The sequence below is a fragment of the Dama dama genome, chromosome 15, assembly GCF_033118175.1.
Source record: "Dama dama isolate Ldn47 chromosome 15, ASM3311817v1, whole genome shotgun sequence".
In the NCBI taxonomy this organism is placed as follows: domain Eukaryota; kingdom Metazoa; phylum Chordata; class Mammalia; order Artiodactyla; family Cervidae; genus Dama; species Dama dama.
Window position 1 is genome coordinate 69,095,180 of NC_083695.1, and position 18,906 is coordinate 69,114,085.

An 18,906-nucleotide genomic window follows, 5' to 3' on the forward strand; every position below is an offset into this window, starting at 1 on the left:
TCACAAACCACATCCACTTCTCTACTTGCAAAAAGAAAAAGTCCCAAATTCCAGCCTCTCGCCAAGATTACTGCAAAAACTTCATAACTAATATCCCTTACCCCCCTACCATCTATACTCAACACAGCAGCCAAAGTAATCTTGTTACTAATAAAACTTAATTCAGATCATGTCTCTTATTTACAAAGCAGAAACAGAGACACAGACGGTGAGAACAAGCATATGGATACCAAGGGAGCAGGGGGTGGGGGTGGGATGAATTGGGAGCTTGGGGTCAATATGCATGCGGGTATATATGTATGAACATAGGGGCTTCCCTGGTAGTTCAGATGGTAAAGATTCTGCCTGCAATGCAGGGGACCCAGGTTCAATCCCTGGGTTGGGAAGATGCCCTGGAGAAGGAAATGGCTACCAACCCCAGTATTCTTGCCTGGAGAATTTCATGGACAGAAGAGCCTGGTGGGCTATAGTCTATGGAGATAGCAAAGAGTCGGACAAGACTGACCGACTAACACACACGCATAGCTGATTCCGTTTGCTCTACAGGAGAAACTAATACAACACGGTAAAGCAACGAAACCCGAATAAAAAACGTCCTTAAGAATTCAGATCATGTCACTCTAGTGCTCAAAACACCACCAGCGGTTTGCTGTCTCATGCAGGCTAAAGATGAGTCTTTTCCAGGGCCCTACATGACCTGCCTTCACCACCACCTCTTCTACGTGTCACTGCAGCTTCCGTCATCCTCCTGCCCCACTACACTCACACTACCCACAATGTACCTATACCCTGCCTTCACTCTGCTCCAGCCACACTGGCCTTGCTCCTCTGCCCCAACACTCTAAGCTTGTATTTGCTGGTCCCTCTACCCAGAAGGTTCCGCCCCCAGACAGGTGCAGATCTTAGTGCCATCAGGTGTCTGCCTAGGCACTAGGTTTTGAGCGAGGTCTTCTCTGACCACCCTACTTAACATTGCCATGACCCCGCCCTGCCTTCCACACGCATTCCCTCTGTTTCCTCCGTAGGGATTGTCAGGGTCTGATAAACTATACACCGTTTGTTCTCACCCCACCCTCCACCCTCCTACTAGACTATGAGCTCCATAATAACAGAGGTTTGTCTCTTATTTCCAGCTCTGTCCCATCTACCTAGAACAGAGCCTGGCATGTAATAGGCACTCAATGAATGTGACTAGAATAAATGAATTAGAAAAAGACCCGCAGTCCTCAAGAGGCAGCCTGGGTCTGGGAGTTAAAACCTGACTTTTTCATACTAGTTTTCATGCTGGCTCTGTGACTTCTGGGCCTCAGATTGTCTATCTGTAGAAGGTGGAGAACTCCTGGGGTCCTTTGCTGCTGCAGCTTTCTAGAAGGTTGCTTGGCCATAGCCTCACCAGTGGCCATTCAGCTGAGGGTAGCAGGTGGGGATGGACAGGACCTGGTGGAGTGAGAGGAGAGGCCTCTCAGGTATCCTTTCTAGTCAAGGCTTGGGTGGAGTCAACACTGGCTTTGAAATGAAAGGCAAAGTTCTAGCTTGGACTGGGCTAGGCTCTGGAAGCCCCAGGTGGGAAGGAATGGGTAAAAAGGTCCAGCCCTGCCTGCTGAGTGGGGACAAGCAGAGGCCTGGCCACTAGGGCTGGGCTCCTCCTCATGGAGCGCTGTCCATGTTAGGGCCTCATGGGGATCACTGCTGTAAGAAGAGGAGGAAAGGGGACATGGGAAATCAGAGTGAGGTGAAAGCTGGAAAGAAGGAAGAACCTGTGGGGATCACCCAGACCCATGCACAGATCCTCAGTGAATTCTGGCAGACAGGCCTCCACGCATGCCTCAGCCAGGCCCCAGGACTCTCACAGCCAGCACCCACTCCGAGACAGAGCGGCAGGCCTTTTGGCTGCAGAAAAACCCAGTCCTCCTCCCTTTTCTGGGCTTTGCAACAGCTCCCTGCTTGTTTTCCCCGAAATAAATGGGCTGAGCATATTGGGCCGGCAATAACCCCTTGAAATCAGTTGTTATCACAGTTAACAACCAGTTTGGCTTCAGTTCAGGCTGTTAACTATCAAACCACTAAGTGCCGGTAATGATTGATTCTTGGCCAGTTGCAGCTTGAGTGGGCTGTAAAACCCTATTAGTGAGGGTTCTGTGGAGGCAGCAATGCAAAGATAAACAAGGTGGTGGGTGCTCTGGCCCATCTCTGCCCCATTGCTCTGGCATCAGCTTCCAGGGTCCCTTGTCAGGCATCCTGCTGGGAGTCAACTCCTTCCCAAAGCCCCAGGCCACCTCAAGGATCATATCACCACCTTCCTGTCCACCTCCACTCCTCCACCAGCCATCTCTCCCTTCTCCAGGAGGCAGGTTCAGCTCTCTGGACAACCCACTTCTCCCTTGTCACAACCATGGCACAGTTCCACCCCACAACCCTGGAGCACTCAGGCATCCCTAGCCAGGGGACTTCAGGGTAGCTTTGGCCTAGCTGGTGACCACCTTGGCCCAGCCAGGTCCCAGGATCACAGGCAGGGACAGCCTGGCATTCCATTCACCCTCTAGACTCCCTCCTACCCTGTGGTTTCTCCCAGGAATTGCTCTCAAACAAATGAAATGTGGGTAATTACTGGGCTGGGGGCTGGACAGGCGGCCGTGCAGATGAAAGCGTTTCCTGGACGGTCTCTTCATTTGCATGGCATCAGAAGCTGCTCAGAAGGTGTGACTTTTCCCACAGTGAGACCCCAGCTCCTTGCACAATAAAGCCAGGCTGCTCACCCAGAATTAATTAAAGGGGGAGGGGAGGGGATGGAGCAGAAGGGGAGGCACTAAGAGCTGGGGGAGCTGGAAGAGAGGTCCCCACGTCCCTGGTACCTGTGCACTGAGAGAAATCTACTCTATCCAGAAGCCTGCACCCCCATAGCAGGTCTGAAGAGGTCCAATGGTACCCCAGCCTCTCTACTCCAAGGCTTCCCACTGAGCCCTGGGATTCCTGATCCACCTGGATGGCCTGAGCCTGGGACTTGCAGCTGCAACTCTGAGAGACCCACATGGTCAGGAAGCCTTGGGTTGCCCTCCCAAAAGCACCAAAGAACCGAGACCCAGAGGAAAGAGGTTTCTGGACTGGTCCACTAACTGGGCTGTGGGACCAGCTCAAAGAAGGCAGCATAAGTAGCCAGAATGAGAGGCCTCAGTTATGATAGCTGGGCCAGCTCTGACCTCAGGAGATCTGCGGCCTCTGGGCTTGGGCTCTGCTCAGGGTGGTGGGATGCCAATCTCACAGCTGCACCTCTGAGAACCCACCCCTCCACCCACCACAGGCGAATTCTCTTACCCTTGCTATGAATGACCTGCTCTACCACTGCCATGGCATGACCTGGTCTTCCTTCCTCCACAGCAGTCCTTCCTCACAGGCTAGTCCTTCTGACATACCACCTGCTGCTTCTCCTCCTGCCCAGAGTTCGAGTTCTGCTCTAGATTTGTAGCTTCCCTTCCCCCACAATCCCAGTTCATCTCCTTTTAGGCCTGGTCTCTCCAAAGTTGGCAGCCTCTCCCTGGACCTCAGTCTCCTGGGCTCTTTTGCAACATCTGAACTCAGCACCTTCTGCTCAGCACCTTCACAGCTAACTAAATATCCCAAAGTGAACACTTTGTTTCAGGTCGCAAATGACAGCACCAGCATTGTGGTGCCCTACCCCACCCACCCCACCCCCACACAACATACCCCACCCCCACACAACATACCCCTACCTTGGACCCTGGCAGTTGCTCTTTTCTTGCATCTTCTGGAGTCTGATACTCAGAACTAGCGCAGGCACTAGTTCCCCCACACACCAAGGCACACAGAAAGGTACTTTTTAAAGGACCCACTGAATCCATGATTTGCTCCAGTCCTAGCAGAGTCATCATTTCTGACCCAGAGATGGCCTGGGGAAGTGTTACCATCAGCTCCGATTAAGAGTCCATGACTGAGAGGCCCCAAGACCAGTTAAGAGCCTCTTCCTGCCCCTTTCCCTGTTTCTGTTCTCCCAGGAAAACCCCTCCAGTAACAGGTGTGGATCCTTAGGTGGAAGCGAAACTCCAGTCAGAGCTGCTGCCTGATTCGCTGCAGGTCTCAGCCGCCTGCCGCCTGGAGCAGCACAGGGGGAGGGGGCTGACCCCAGCAGGACCCACTCTCCAACACACGTTTTTAATACAATTAAATAAGTATTTCAGTCATTTAATAGCAGCTAGTACACAACCATCCTCCACTGACACCTGCTCTTGAAAGACCTGACCTAAAGTTCCAGTCCCTTTCCTCTCTGCCCCCACCTAGGGGTTCAGAGGAGCCCCTGACCATCTAGTAGTCTTGCCCTGCAACTGCTGGGGTCCCAGGAGCACCTATGCGGGATGAGAAAAGGCCCCCCACCCCCAGGAAAACCCCCGCCAGAATCCCAGTCTAGGCCACTCACCAGCCTAGGTGAGAGTGAAGAAGTCAGACACAACAGCTTAGTGGAATACAAAAATAGAGCCTCTCTTTTGTTTAAAAAAACAAAACAAAACAACAACAACAAAAAACCCAACAGCAAACAATTATCCACAACTAGAGCCCAGGGCTCTCCCGGCTCCTCCCCAGGCTCCTCCCCAGCCTTCAGTAGCGCAGACCTCGTCCTGCAAAGAGGAAACCCGGGCGGGGAGCGGCGGGGAGGGGCCGGCAGGGCCTATCGGGGCTCGGGGGCCCAAGTCCTCTGGCTGCCGCGCAGGCTGCGCGTGAAAGGCGGGTAGTTGAGGAACTCGAAGCGCAGGCTCTGCTCGGTGGTGTGGTGGCCGCGGGGCAGCCGCTTCATGAAGTGGACTTCGCGCTGGTGCTGCCGGGTCTTGGAGCCCTTGCGGGGTCGACCCTTGCGCGTGAAGGCCATGTACCAGCCCTCGTACTTGGCGTTCTGCAGGGCCGTGTAATTGTTCTCCAGCACAATCTCCGTGAACACGCAATCCTTGCCTTTGCCGTTGCTCTGCAGGGTGGGGGGCAGACACGGTGTCACCCGGCTCTGTCCGGAGCCCCCTCCCATCCTAGGCAGAGGGCAGGCGGCCCCAGACAGCAGGTGGGCACCCCAGCAGATGGCAGGGTGGGCACCCGCTCTCTAATCCCTCACAACTCACAGCCCACCCGGCAACTTCCTGTCCTCCCGGGTAGCAGTGACACATGGCTGTCTACAGAAAGGCTGGGCCCCAACACAGAGGGGCCGAGAGGGGGCCCAGCCCCTGCCCACCCTGGCCTTCTGCCCACCAGTCTGGCCCAAGCTGCTAGCACCCGTTTCCCCACCTGCCCCCCTCAGCCATCTCAGGATGCTGACCTGCAGCCCCAGGGCCACCACCCTATGGGGGAGGGAAGGCTGGTGAAGAGATGCTGAGCCCCAGGCCCCAGAAGCCAGGGAAGCGGGGAGCTCGAGGCTGGAGAGGAGCCGTGACTAATGGGGCCATTTCAGAGCTCGGCTGAGGGGTTGGGCCCTCGGCTTACTGAACATTCCAAATGCTGGTACCATGTAATTGGACATAATAGCAAAGCAATTTGGCGATTTGTTAAAAAGATATATGGAATTTACCGACACCCCCTCCCCAGCCCCTTCCCTAGCCTTCCTTCTCCCTCCTTTGCCTTTATAGCTTTTCATCTCTCAGTTACCTCCCCCCTTACCTCCTCCACCTCCCCCCCCCACAATCATTAGGTAACCCCAAGGTGGCCCTCGGCCTCTCTGCCCACCTTGTTGGGATCCTGGAGGAGCTCAGCCAGCCCAGCCTGCTCCCCAGACCCCAGCCAGTCCCTCACTTCTTTCTAGGACCTCACCTTGGCAATCAATTTCCCCTTCTTGTTCATGCAGATGTAGAGGCCTGTCTCAGCTCCTCGTACTCGAACCCGGCTCCCGAAGGTGTCTGTCTCCACAATGAGCTTTGCTGTCAGGAAAGGTTGGGGTGGGGTGGGGGTGGTTATTGGCAGCTTCCTGACCTCCAGTGCTCCACGTCCCTACCCTAGCTGGCCCATCCCAGAAGCAGCTGCTCCAAGGGCCAGATGCCCAGGCTGTGGGCTCCAGCCACTAATATGCTGTGCAACCCTGGAAAGGTCAAGTCCCCTTTCTGGGCTTCCAGCCCCTTGCCTGGGTTTACAGAGGGGGAATGGATGAGATCATGGTATCTGAACTGGTTTATGCAGAGGGGTCTTAAAGCCATCAAACTGAAGATCCTCTTTTATAACCAGACAGTAATGACTTTTGTGTCGAGGCTTCAAGTAAAATTTAATTTGACTAGAATTCCACTGCCAATCAAAAGATCTATGAGGATTCTTCCAACTCAAAATATTATACGTATGTGCCTTACAGATTATTACAAACATCCAGGTGCAGTGGTGACCTCCATTCCTGAGATCAAACACGAAAGCACTCTCTCTTGCTTCTGATACCTTGGGTTCCAACCCACAGCCTTGGCCATCCCCAGACACCCTCCACCCCAACCCACTCCACCCTGCCCCACCCCACATCTCCCGCCCTCCACCCCGGCTCTGCTGAGAAGGTGACAGGGATGAGGACAGCTCTCCCTCCACACACAGCCTATGGCTGGCTGCTTTCCTATAACCTCAGACACCAGCTAGGAGGATACTATCTCTTCCCCATACTTCCTAGTCACCCCAGACCCCAGCCTCAGTGTTCAGAAATCAGTAACTCAATAGTCTTTTCTCTTGCACCCCCTCTAGCATCACTGGGCTTCTTACGCCAGTGACCAAACACTTTCTGTAGGGGAGGAGAAGAGAAAATCATGTGTGCTTGCCTCTCACTCAAGAGCCAGGAGACAGGGAGCTGAATCCTGTGCCTTCTTACCTCTTCCCTTAGACAGCCAGCTTGCCACAGAAGCCCTGGCCCTTACCCACTCTCTGCACAACTCCTCCCTTTGAGAGTGGGGACCAACTTAGCTGTTTGGGATGGAACCAAAGGGGCTAGATCTCCTGCCCTCCCTCCTTCAGCCTTCTACCTCCTTGAGAAAGAAGTCTGGGGACTCCCAGGGCTACCTCCCAGCTTATTCTGACAAGGTGGCACCTTCTCTGACCCTGAAACTAATGGGAGGTGATGGGCACAGGTCAGCAAGGCAGCCCTCACCACCCAGCCTGTGACTGCCTGCCTCCCTTTGCAGAAGCATAGAGCTGGGACCCAGTAGCCAAGTCCCCAGTCTGGCTCCAAGTCAGCCAGGGAAATGCAGCTGTCACCTCTCCTCCCACCCAGCTCCTCTTGGATCCAGCCAGTCTGCCCATCCCTTTCCTGTTCTGTTTTTCAGGGCAAGGAACAACTATTTTTTAAGGGTGAAGAAGGACACCAACTGGAGAAGAGGGGGGTCTGACCAAACAAGGCAGAAAGGAATGGAGCCCTCTGTCCCTTCCTGGGGCCCATAAGGAAGCCCCCGGGAATTCTCTGCCATTCTCCCCCAGATTCTACCTGTCCTGGCTATACACCCTAAGCCTTTGCTCTTGGGTCCTCCAGCTCCTGTTCCTGCCCACCAGGCAGGGACCAGGGAACCTGGGAAGCCTCCTATAACTGTATGAAGAGAAGTGGGCATCAGACCTCTGATGTCTGAAGATGAATCCCCCCATGACCAGCTTAGCGTCTTCTTCCCTCCCCAAATCCCAAGGATGCTGGACCATTTGCTCCAATGGAGCAAACCCAGGAGGAGCCAGGCATTCATTCCCTTTCCTTGGAAGCTGAGAAGGGCAACGAGCAGCCAGTTTGAAGGGACAAAGGGACGGCAGGCTGGCCCTGCCAGCCCAGCGGGGGAGCTCGGCCACCAGGCAGGCCGCCCCCACCCCCACCACAGAAAGCCCCCACTCTCCTTCCTGGATGGAGCTGGGGAGCTGGGGCGGCAGTTTACAGCGGCTTTCCCGACCGGGCTTTTGGAAAGCTTAACATTTTCAAACCTATTCTTCCACCCCAGTGACAGATTTATCCCAGGAAAATTATGTCTCCTTCTCCAGCTTTGAAGGGAAGTCAGCTACGTCGATGCAGAAAAAATGCAGCGAGACATACTCGATCCCCCAAACTGGCTCGAGAAGAGGAGAAAGTATTCAGGAAATGTTAAAAAAGGTGAAAGTAAGAAGAGTTTTAATCGCTCTGCCAGACACGGGGGTCTCTCCAGAGATTCATAGAGAACAATCTTGAACCTCTCTTTTAACATTTACAGACTTGCAACTCCTTTCAAACTCCACATCTGAAAAAAAGGCTCGTTCTTTTTCTGTTTTATATCATTCTTCATTTTTCTTCTTAGCTCTTAAAATGCTTCACCTTTTTATTACATTTTAATAGAGTCTTCCCCTCTCCTTTCATGCTTGTTTAACTTGGTCATTATTTAAAGGTTTTTAAACTCACAATAATCGCTCTCTAAAAACAACACCAGCCGCCCAGAGGACTTGCTTTTCTCTTGGTACATCCAGGACTCTGGAAATTGGCCTTGTTTCAAGGCAGGAATATTGAATGTTTTAGAAATCAATCAGTCCTCAGCCTCTCCACCCCACAGTAGCTCCCTGCACTCACCACCCCACCGGGAGCCAGGAGCCCCGCTCTGACCGACCGCCTGGGTTCCTGGACAAGTGAAGTGGGGAAGGCCCCTTTCCTAGCCTAGTCCCCATGTGTAATTGACCCTCCTGATCAAAGTATTTAAGGTTCGCAGTACACCGCACACCCAACTTGGGAGAGTTGAGGGGATTTCTCTCCCTTCTCTTTCCCACTCTCCTTTTGTGGGCCCTGGTGACATATCCTCTTTCAAGAGCTTCCCTTAAACCTGGGCCCCCTCCCCCTGAACCCTCTGCCTCCACCTGCAGTGGAGAGGGGTATGAGAGGGGGAGGTGGAAAGGGAGATTCCTGGATTCATTCATCTGCTGGGCAGGAAAGGGCACCTATGGGCCAAGTACTCCCTGGGGTCCCTTCTCCAGCCCTCTCTTCTCCAGCTGACCCCCAAGATGCTTTGTGGCCTTAACTCCTTCCCTTCTGAGCTGGGGAGCCTGCAGGCCTCAGCTCAACGCAGATGCGACTGCTGGGTCCCGTCACAGCAGGCCAGCCTGGGGACGAGGGGCGCGCTCCGCAGGCTACCTTAACCCCAGCGCAGTGCAGCTCCTTACCGAACGGGTCCCCGTCTTCTGCCATGGCGTTGATGCGCTTGTTGGCCAGGACCTGCACGTGCTTCCCGCTGGTTCGGCTGTAGAGTTGGTAGGTCCGGATGAGACGGCGGCTGAGCTGATCTGTCACCAGGCTCTGCTCCCTCACATGCTGTGTAAAATTAGGTGAGGACTGAACAGTTACCTTTAGGAAATTGAAAAATACACAACACGCCATTATAATGCTACCCTGCCCAGGGGCCCGAGTGGCCCCCTTCACCCGGCACCTCCCTCCACTGCCCCAGGCAGCCGGCAGGGGCTGGGGTCCCCCCAACATGCCAGTTCGGACCACCCCCACCCTACCCAGGAAAGTCGCACAGACCCAGTCTAGCATGGATGCGCCCGGGATGGGGAAGGATCTGGACCCACCTGTTGGGAAACACCCTGGGACTCCCGGCCAGCTCGGAACAGGGAAGCGAGCTCCCTGCCCAGCGCAGGCCCCCCGCCCGGGCCTTCCTAGAAGAGCAGGGCGCTTTTAAGTCGGGAGGCAGCGCGGCCCGACCCCTGACATTTATAAAGACAAATTCACGGAGCAAATGTTGAGACCACAGAAGACCCGGGCACCTGATCTTTCGGCCAGACCCGCAGCAAGTCCCCCCAGAGAGCCGCGGAGAGGGTCCCTGAGGCAGTCACCGGACCTTTGACATCGAACACCCCCTGGCCCCGAATGCCCCCTTCCTCCGCGCGGCCGGGAGTGGCTGCCGCCGAGTTCCCCAACCACCCCCACCTGGCTGGGAGGCGTGGAAGACAGCGCCAGACTCCGAAACCTCGGGTTCTAGCCTCGCGCCACTCACAGGCTGTGTGACCTGAGGCCGGCGCTACCTCTCTGGTCCTTAACCCCTCCTCGGGATAGTTAGGGGTTGCAGTCCTAAGATGCTTCCCAGCCCTTCCAGCCCGCCGCGCGGCCGCGGGGTCAGTCCTCCTGCCCCGGCCTGCCCGACCTCGCCCCCCGGCGTGCCCCGCCGGCCCCGGCGCAGTGCGCCTTACCTGGGCTTGGAGGCAGAGAACCAGCAAGTGCAACAGCCTGTGGGAGACAAAAGCGGGCGGGGAGAGAGGGGCGCGGGGTGAGCGGCGGGCGGGCGGGCGGGCGCGCGGCCGGGGGCGCGGGGCGGCGGTACTCACAGGCAGCTCAGCGCCGAGCGGGGGCTGCCCATGGCGCGCGGCCGGGGAGCACGCACAGCCCCGGCGGGATCTCGCCGGCTCGCGGGAGGCAGCGGACCGACGAGCCGAGGGCGGCGGCGGCGGCAGAGGGGGGCTCGAGGGTGGTTCGAGGGCGGGAGCCCGGGCGATCGGGACTCGGCTCCGCGGGTCCCAGGGAATGTCGAGCTCGCCGCGCCGCGCCGAGTGCCTCTGCGCCGCAGCCGGAGCCGTTGGCCGCTGGCTGCTGAGGAGCCGGAGCGGGAGGGAGGGTAACCGGCCGGCAGGGGGGGGGTGGGTAAGTGGGAAGGGAGGGGGAGGGGTGGGGGGCGGGGGGCGCCGCACCCGGCGCGAGGGGGGAGCGCGGGGCGGGCGGCCGGAGCCCGCAGCCCCCGGCTGGGAGCGGGGGCCGGGACGCAGCCCGGGGCGGGGGCGGGGCGGACCGGGGCGGGGCGGTCGGAGGGTCGGGGATTGGGGGTCTGGGTGAGGGGAGGGGTCTGGGGACCCGCTGCAAGGGGCGGGGGCGGCCCGTCTGGGCGCCTCTCTGCATCCCAGACTTGTCCCCTTGCGCGTTCTTGGGGTCCAGGCGCGCGGGGATGGGGGGGCGCGTCGGCCGCCCACCCCGTGGAGTCCCGAGCCCCTCTGATGGGGTTTCCTGGACCCCCCGGGCGCCCGAGTGGGAAGGCGCCCGGTCTGCACCGTGGGACCCGGTCCGCTTAAGCCTCAAGCTAGACGGCGGTTCTCTGAGCCACCTACTCTGTGCTCTGTCTGTCCGGGGCTGCCGCCTGCAAGTAGGCGCTGACACTGGGGTGAACGGTTACGCGCGTTCCTCTGGCAGTGCGTGCCTGTGCAACCGGGAACCGACAATCACCCCCATCTTTCTGCTGAGTACTCTGCCTTGCCGGTCTCTCCTGCCTCGGTCAGTCACCAAGAAGGCCCTGAGATCGAGAAACATCTCCCTTCCTGCTTCCTTCTCTCATTATCACCATCACCCCTGCTTCTTCCCCCCCACCCCGCCCCCAACACGCTAGACTGAAGCCTGACCACACCACCCAAAAAGGAGAGAGCCCACCCAAACGGAAAACCCCAGTCACTGCCCCCACCATGCCCTCCCCAAAGCGGCAGGCAGTGGGCGCAAAAATAACCTCAGCTGCTTTTCCTGGGAAAGAAGAGGTTGCCTAGTCTTTTTTGCTCAGAGTCCCATTATTTGTGCACTGAACAGGTATTTACACACCTACTGTGTACTAAACTTCGACTGGTGCTTTGTCAACGCTGGGGGAGGGGGAAGTATCAAAGAAGGTAATGAGTTGTCTAAGCCTTTCACAGCCGCCCTTTGCTACCTGCAGGGGCTTCAGGAACCCCTAAGCTGTGGTGCTTCTTTGAGAGCAGCTTGGGTGGGCAGAGATGCCCTGAGACAGATACTTCTGGGGAGCAGGTGGAGCCAATGATGCTTTGCCCAGCTGCTGCCCTTGCCCAAGACCTCCCCTGCCCTACTGCCAGCCCCCATGTCCTTGGGGATTGGGCTGGAGGGGCTGGGGTGGCCTCAGGAAACCATGAGACCAGAGGCAACACAACCAAGTTCTTCCTACCTCCCCTTTCTCTGTGGCCTGCCTTTCCCACTCCCAGCCATGGTGCTAACACTGAGCAAGGTCTAGATGGGGAAACAGAATCAGGAGATTTGTCCCAAGACCTCATCCCTCCCCAGAGAAGCAAACTCCCTGAGCTCACCTGTTACCCACTTGAGTCTGTTCCCTCAAGTGGCTCTTTCCCACCCAGACCTCCAAGCAAGGACCATATCTTACTAGCTCAGGAGAGCAGGGCAGGGTTCCACAATTCTGTATTCAATGAATGAATAATGGGGAAACTGGCTGAGCATTTAGACCTCAGTGCATGTGGGGCCTCCCCAGGAAGACTTACTTGCCTTCACCACCCTCCCAACAGATAAGGATCATAAGCACCACCATTTATTGAGCACATGTATTTGCTAAAGTCTGTCTGTCTGCACCATCTCCTCTTAACCCCACTGGGAGGTGGGCACTGGAGGAAGACAAGTGAAGTGGGCTCCTGTACCCACAGCCTAGACCAGCATTTCTCCTTCATTCAAGCTCCTCTGTCTTAGAAGTTGTTGGGTGTCTACATCCCCAGGTACACTAATTCAAGCAGGCAAAATATTCACCATCTTAACCTCATGCCCTGCACCTAGGAGGCCCTTGAATATGTTTATTTGTATATATTAATAAATAAGTGGAGAGAGGAGAGGCAGAGGATGAAAAGGGTCTTCTCACCAGGGACCAGCCCTCTGAAAACAGTCTGATGAGAACAGCAAGGAGCAGGACCCAAGCAGGGGTCAGGGCATCCAGCCCATCCTTAGCATGTGTAGTCCTGGAGTCAGAACCTATGTCACTCTGGGCACCTGCCTTTCCCCAGAGTAGGGGGTGGAGACTAGAGCACCTGGCTCAGACCAGAGTTCAGCCCTGGTTTGGAGCCCCCGAAGGTTCTGGGCTGAACCTCAATGATCTTAATCCACCCTCCTCAGTCTCCCCCAGAGATGGGCCATCCGGGGCCTAAACGTGTGGACCGTCAGGATTTGAGTCCCACACCCTAACCTATACCTGGGGGCCTCTACAGATGAGAATTCCTCTACATTTTGAGAAAGTCCCCCAGCTGGGTCTTCGTCCATTTGAGGGGATTCTTCTCATATCCTCAAAAATCCCCGTCTCTAGATGGGGGAGGGGGTGTCAATAGGGACACCCCCGCATCAGGCGCCGGGTACTGCGAGGACACACCCCCGTGAATGACAGATGTAAATATTCCATCGGGGCCCCAGCAGGCCGTTCCCTCCTCCCTTGCTCTTACTCGCCTCCCGGCCGGCTTGCTCCTTCCTTTATCTTATCAAAGCCCCGTAATTACAATTGCTATTTTGTTTCCTCGAATCTGCAATCAGAGCTCCCTGGCCCTGATGAGGGAGGGCCTGTCAACCTGATCGCTGAGTGACAGCCCGGCCACCTTTCCCGGCCGCCCCCACACTCCTCAAACACAAATACACACACACAGAGTCCCTCGCCTCCTGCAAACACAAACACACACCTCTCGCCAACACAAATAGCCCCTCTCTGCAAACACACCGTTGCAAGGACCCAAACACACACGTTCAGCCTCTTTCCAAACGCATCGGTCGCCCCCCGCCCCCGCCCCTGGCCCACTCTGGGCCCCTCAAATCCACACCAACCGGCGAGGGCCGCCTGCGCTCCAACACGCGCAGCCTGCGCCGGGCGTTCAAAGCGCGGCAGACCCTCCGCCGACTGTTCAAATGTAAATCGCAGAGACTGTGTTAAGCACTTTAGGCCCCGTCTGGTCGTCCCCCTTTGCCCCTCAAATACAGTCTTGCCCCTCCTCCAGCAGTCTGCAAACCCCGGCGTAAGCCCTCAGCGCTCAGAGGCCTAAATGAATGGGCAACGCTCCTACTGTGCGCTGAGAGGGCAGAAAGGGGGATCGAGGAGAGGCGAGGGAGGGGAGGGAGAAAAAACAATTCCCGGCTCAGTCCTCGGGCGCCCCGTCGGGTCGAGAAACTCCGGGATGAGGCGGATGTGGATTGGGCCCCCACCGCGGGTAGGAGCGCGCTTGGCGCCGGCCAGGGCCGCGGGCGGACCCGCCAAGAAACTAGAAAGGCTCACAATGAGCGATCAGCGGCGTCGAGGGGGGTAAATATTGGGGCGGGGCCACTTGCTGGGGGTAGAAATGTCGGCTGGGAAGGATTCCCCGACTTTTCCCTACACTCAGCCAGGCTACCGTACCTTCAACCGAGCACGTGCGGAGGACTTTGGAGGCGAAAGACGAGAGGAGGAAGGGAAGGGTTCTAACAGGAACCCTTCCAGTGAATGAATGAACGAACAAACGAATGAAGTCTGCCTTAGTCGCGCAGACCGCTGGCGGGGTATGTAGGCCCCTGCACCGCGGCGCCCGCCTAGAGCCGCTACAGAGGCGGCGCGGCGAGCTGCACCGCCGCAAGCTGTTTCAACCTCTCCCACCAGAGGGCGACAACTCCACCTTCTCCTCTATCTCCCGACCCCTTGCCTCCGGTTGGTGAATGGTCCCATCCTGGCTGCCCTCTCCATCCCGGTGTTTCTGGTGGAAGCACTTCAGGAAAGTCCTGCAGCAAAGAAAGAGGCCTGCGACCCTGACCACTACGACACAGAGAAGGATCATCTTCCTTTATCCTCAACTAGGAAAAAGGGAGGTTAAACACTGGACCTGTTTGTTCCTCACCACAGGGAGAAGGGCACTTCCTTCAGAGATGTGTTGAAAAGGGAGTGCTTTTCTGTGGTGTGGAAACACTCCTTCCAACACCTGCTCCAATGCCAACCTCTTCTGGTTATCCAGGGACCCCTCCCACTTGTTCACTCATTTGCCCAGAAGCCAGTATGGGAGGGAGTGGGCCTGGCCCCACCAGGCCTTCTTCTGTGTCCCTCCTCAGCATGTCGGGCCCCAGGCTGTCTCAGGAGGTAACCTTTTGTTTGTTTGTTTGTTTGTAGGGCACTGAGACCCCCCTGCCCCATCAACACAGCTGCTGAACTACTGACCTCAGACTTGGTCATATACACACTCATGATCACATCAGGTACATCCCTTTCTCTTCCTGGTACAGCAGCAGCCAATCCCCAGAACCACCTGAATTCAGGCACCAGAGAACCGCCCCCTCCACCCCCACCCCAGACCAGGTGGAGGGCTAGGGGGCTGGAACCCTTTAGCCCAGGAGGCTGAATCCCAGGGGCTCCTCTCTGCCCCCATATGCCAGGCCACCCGGATTCTGGTTTCCCTGTCACCCAATCTGGCCAGCCCCCTCCATCTGGCCCCTGGAATCAGGTTTCTAAGGGTCCAGGCTGGCTCAGAGATGGCCTGCATGACTGGTAGGAGGAGCAAAGACTGGCCTCTACCTTACCCCTCACAGGTCCTCTTGGGGCCTGAGCCCCCTCATGGGGCCAGGGATGCACATTCCTCAGGCTGCTTAAGCCCCCTTATCTGCCCCCCTGCCCATCAGCCTGAGTGGTGACAGAGGCCCGGACCCCTTGTTTAGATGCTGATAACCTCCTGGGATGGCCCTCCCCCACCAAGGGACTGGAAAGGGGCTTGGTGTTGGGAGGTCCTCATCTAGGAAGGCAGCTGGGGCCCAGGGCTGGGCTAGTCCCAGCGCTCTGGGAGTAGCAGGATCCCACATTTCCTCACCCTTCCCCAGGTCCAGGGCCACCCTCTGTGCTGCCACAGTGCCACCTGGTGGTCCCTAGGGGAATGCCACCCCAGGAGGGAAAGAAGCCACACAAATGAGTTGCAAAAAACCCCTCATCCACATTTTATTTCAACCTTTATCCAAAAATGTAAAAAATATTAAAAATGTGTATTCCTGAGCTTCAGATGCTGACCTCCAACCTCATAGGCAAGTGCGGAGAGAAGGTCAGGATAGAAGTTCAGAGTTCCTCCCTCTCCTGGAGAAAAGGGAAGCTCGGGGTGAAGTACAGGATTAGAACACCAGGGTCCTTTGGAGAATGGGACACCCGTTCTCCTTGCACCAGACCAAGACCCCCACCCCCAACCCCGCCCCCGCCCCCAACCCTCTTCAACGGAGAAGATACAAAGTTCTTGAAACTTGTCCAGGAACCTGGTGCATGTGGCAGGCAGCTAGCTGACCTGAAGAGAGCAAACCAGGGGTCAGCATCGATGTCCAAACATGCTCCTCCTGTCCCTTCCCAGGCCCCTCCAACTCACCAGGGAGTGTTAAAGCCTGCGCCCCAGCTTCTTGGCAGGCAGGATAGGACATAACTCAGCTTCCTCCTCCTCACTCCCATCTTCTTCACTCTCTTCCTCAGAAAGATCATTGCTTATAGTAACTGGTACACAAGCAGTCAAGGGAGGAAGAGAAGTTAAAGCCACACCTCCTTCATACTACATGTCATTTATTCATGCCCTGTGGCTCTAGGCTTGCAAGGACTCTGACCTCCCAAAGCTTATGGCCTAGGTGGGAAAAACCTCAGATACTAAACTAGATAACAAAGAGTCAAAGGGCTTCCCTGGTGGCTCAGTCAGTAAAGAGTCTGTCTGTAATGTGGGAGACCTGGGTTTGATCCTTCGGTCGGGAAGATCCCCTGCAGAAGGAAATGGCAACCCACTCCAGTATTCCTGCCTGAAGAGTTCCGTGGACAGAGAAGCCTGGTGGGCTACAGTCCATGGGGTCACAGAGTCGGACATGACTGAGTGACTTTCACTTTCAAAGGAGTCCACATCAGTGGAGCTGGATAAGCTGGGGTAGGTTCCGTGAAGAACAGCTGGAGTAGCAAAGTGGAGGATCTTTAAAGTGGAGTAGTAAAGGCCACGGAGAAGGCAATGGCAACCCACTCCATACTCTTGCCTGGAGAATCCCAGGGACGGCGGAGCCTGGTGGGCTGCCGTCTAAGGGGTCGCACAGAGTCGGACACGACTGAAGCGACTTAGCAGCAGCAGCAGTAGCAGTAAAGTCCAGGGTCTGTATGGGAACTGCACTGGGAGACATGGCTGGGGTGGGGTAGGAGTCCAGATGGAGAGTCTACTGGAGGCAAAGGAGAAAATTCTCACCAATCTGGTGCCGCCCAGTGATGCGCACAGGGCCAGAACCTGACTTCAGGCGGAAGGTTACAGGTGGTTGGAGCTGGAAGTCATCCAAACTGAGCTGGGAGAAAGACAAGGATGACGGCCTGGCCCATTCCTAGCCCACCCCACCTTGCGAGAAGTCCTGAAGTCCTCAATTCCTACCTCCCAGCCTCCCAAGGTATGGCCAGGGAACTCACCATTGGTTGGCAGGACAACTTGAGGTTGGCCACAGGGACTGCGATCTCCTCGTGGTCATGGTTCCGTGCCACGACTTCTACCACATTACACTCATCTTTGGCCCCCTCGGTGAGGCAGAGCTGGGAAGGTATATAGGGCCTCGGAGTCTCCCCCAATAAGGGTGGACACCACAAGTGGAAACATCTACCCTACAACCTGCCCAGCCTCCGAGGTCCCTGGATCGCCTGGCCAGGGGAGCCCCCACGTGGGGATTAAGCAGAGTAGATGACTCCCAGTAGAGCGGGTAAGAATAGACACGCGAGTAGAGCCTGTTTAGGTCAACCAATTAACCTCCACTCCCCCTACCCCGCCCCTTACCATGGTCAAAGCCAGCACATGCTCCGCGTCATCCTCTTCCTCTACCTTGAAGGTGAAAGAACGGGTGTGGCCTGAGAGCTCACAGCCTGGAAGAGGTTAACAGTGTGAATGTGCTTCAGTGTGCGGAGGACATTTCACCAAATCCCGTTCACCTGCAGCCAGGGACTAACCGGCCATCCACACGGCCACGTGTCAGGAACCGCTGGTGTGCTCGGCCCAGGCTGCCGCGGGAGGCCCTCCCCCCCCCGCGCCCCCCCCCCCCCGCCCCGTTTCTCAGCCCTGCTTCTAACCCAGCACCACCCTCAGCCCCTCCTTTCCTCAATACCGAAAAAGAAACTGTCCATAGTGACCGGGGCCGGGACTTGCAGACTGCCGACCCCCCCAGCTCGGACTCGGCTCTCCTGATCCAAAAACGTCAAGGCGGCCGCTGCGCCAGCTGCCATGCTGCTAGGGCCTTCTGCGGCTCCGCCTCCGACACGTACAAAGCCTCGGACTCGCGGCAGTTCCGGCCCCGCCTATTAAAGGAGACGCTGGCGAGGCACCCTGGGTCCAGGGCTTCATCGCCCTGTCTCCTTCAGTTCAGTTGTGTCCGGCTGTTCGCCCCATGGACTGCAGCAAGCCAGGCTTCCCTGTCCATCAGCTCCCGGAGCCTACTCAAACTCCTGTCCATTGCGTCGGTGATGCCATCCAACCATCTCCTTAAAGCAGTCTCGCAGTATGTCGCGTCTGCTTTGCGTATCTTTGCAGAGTGCCAAGCATCAGCTTGGCATTAACGTCCTTGCTCACTTCAACGACCAAGACTTTCTGAGGGTGGCTCCTGCCTCCATTTCCTCTAGTTCTGCACTCCCTCTAAGTGTTCCCCTCACCCACCCCAGGCTAAGCTTTCATTAAATACATGAAAATGCAAGCCTTCCCAGTTCTCCCAGCAAAGGCGAGATACAGTGCGTCGTTTTTCTTAAAAAAGCGAATACAGATATGTTGTCCCTCCAAAGGAACCAAAGGAACGGAGCATGAAGGAAGACTTTGAGCTCCTGTTACTTAGTACCCAAACCACTCCATCCACTCCCGGATATGCAACGATCCTGCGGCTCATTATCCACATGGTTGTATACCTACACTGAACTCCAGATGCTGGCGCTTGCTAGCAGAGTAGTTAGCTAAAACGTGGGGCTAATTGCTGCTCCTGTCAAGAGGCAGACTAGTCCAGCCTAACATTGATTGACGTCTTAGACTCCTGTCTCATAATTCGGGATCTGCCTTCAACTTTCACCTTTTGACCGAAGAATCAGGCAATTTTCCTTATTCTATTAGGTGGCATGAACTAACTCGAACTAGTTGCCTTCATTTACCCCCATGTTATAACTGTGTCAGGAAGGTGGCCTGGCCAAAACGAGTCTACTTGTATCCTTTGCCTTGCCTTGAGGAAAATATGGAAGGCAATCTTTTACTAGAGAT

General features: G+C 56.4%; 2 protein-coding genes across 5 annotated transcripts; both read right to left on the reverse strand.

The window, feature by feature from the left end:
• Window positions 1–4,678: 4,678 nt before the first annotated feature.
• Window positions 4,679–10,295, reverse strand: FGF8 (fibroblast growth factor 8). Of its 4 annotated transcripts, none has more exons than XM_061163141.1 (6): window positions 10,264–10,295; window positions 10,129–10,165; window positions 9,511–9,597; window positions 9,106–9,253; window positions 5,800–5,906; window positions 4,679–4,969 (listed from the first exon to the last, which is right to left on the reverse strand). In XM_061163141.1, the coding sequence occupies exons 1-6, from the start codon at window positions 10,293–10,295 to the stop codon at window positions 4,679–4,681; spliced, it is 702 nt and encodes a 233-aa protein (XP_061019124.1). The 4 variants fall into 4 exon arrangements, with proteins under 4 accessions (XP_061019124.1, XP_061019122.1, XP_061019126.1 ...); XM_061163139.1 differs by having other exon boundaries at window positions 9,106–9,286; XM_061163143.1 differs by lacking the exon at window positions 9,511–9,597.
• Window positions 10,296–15,601: 5,306 nt separating this feature from the next.
• NPM3 (nucleophosmin/nucleoplasmin 3) lies at window positions 15,602–17,934 on the reverse strand. Its single transcript, XM_061162443.1, has 6 exons — window positions 17,777–17,934; window positions 17,452–17,537; window positions 17,094–17,213; window positions 16,882–16,975; window positions 16,039–16,160; window positions 15,602–15,960 (listed from the first exon to the last, which is right to left on the reverse strand). The coding sequence occupies exons 1-5, from the start codon at window positions 17,892–17,894 to the stop codon at window positions 16,048–16,050; spliced, it is 531 nt and encodes a 176-aa protein (XP_061018426.1). The 5' UTR covers window positions 17,895–17,934; the 3' UTR covers window positions 15,602–15,960; window positions 16,039–16,047.
• Between the last annotated feature and the right edge of the window lie 972 nt (window positions 17,935–18,906).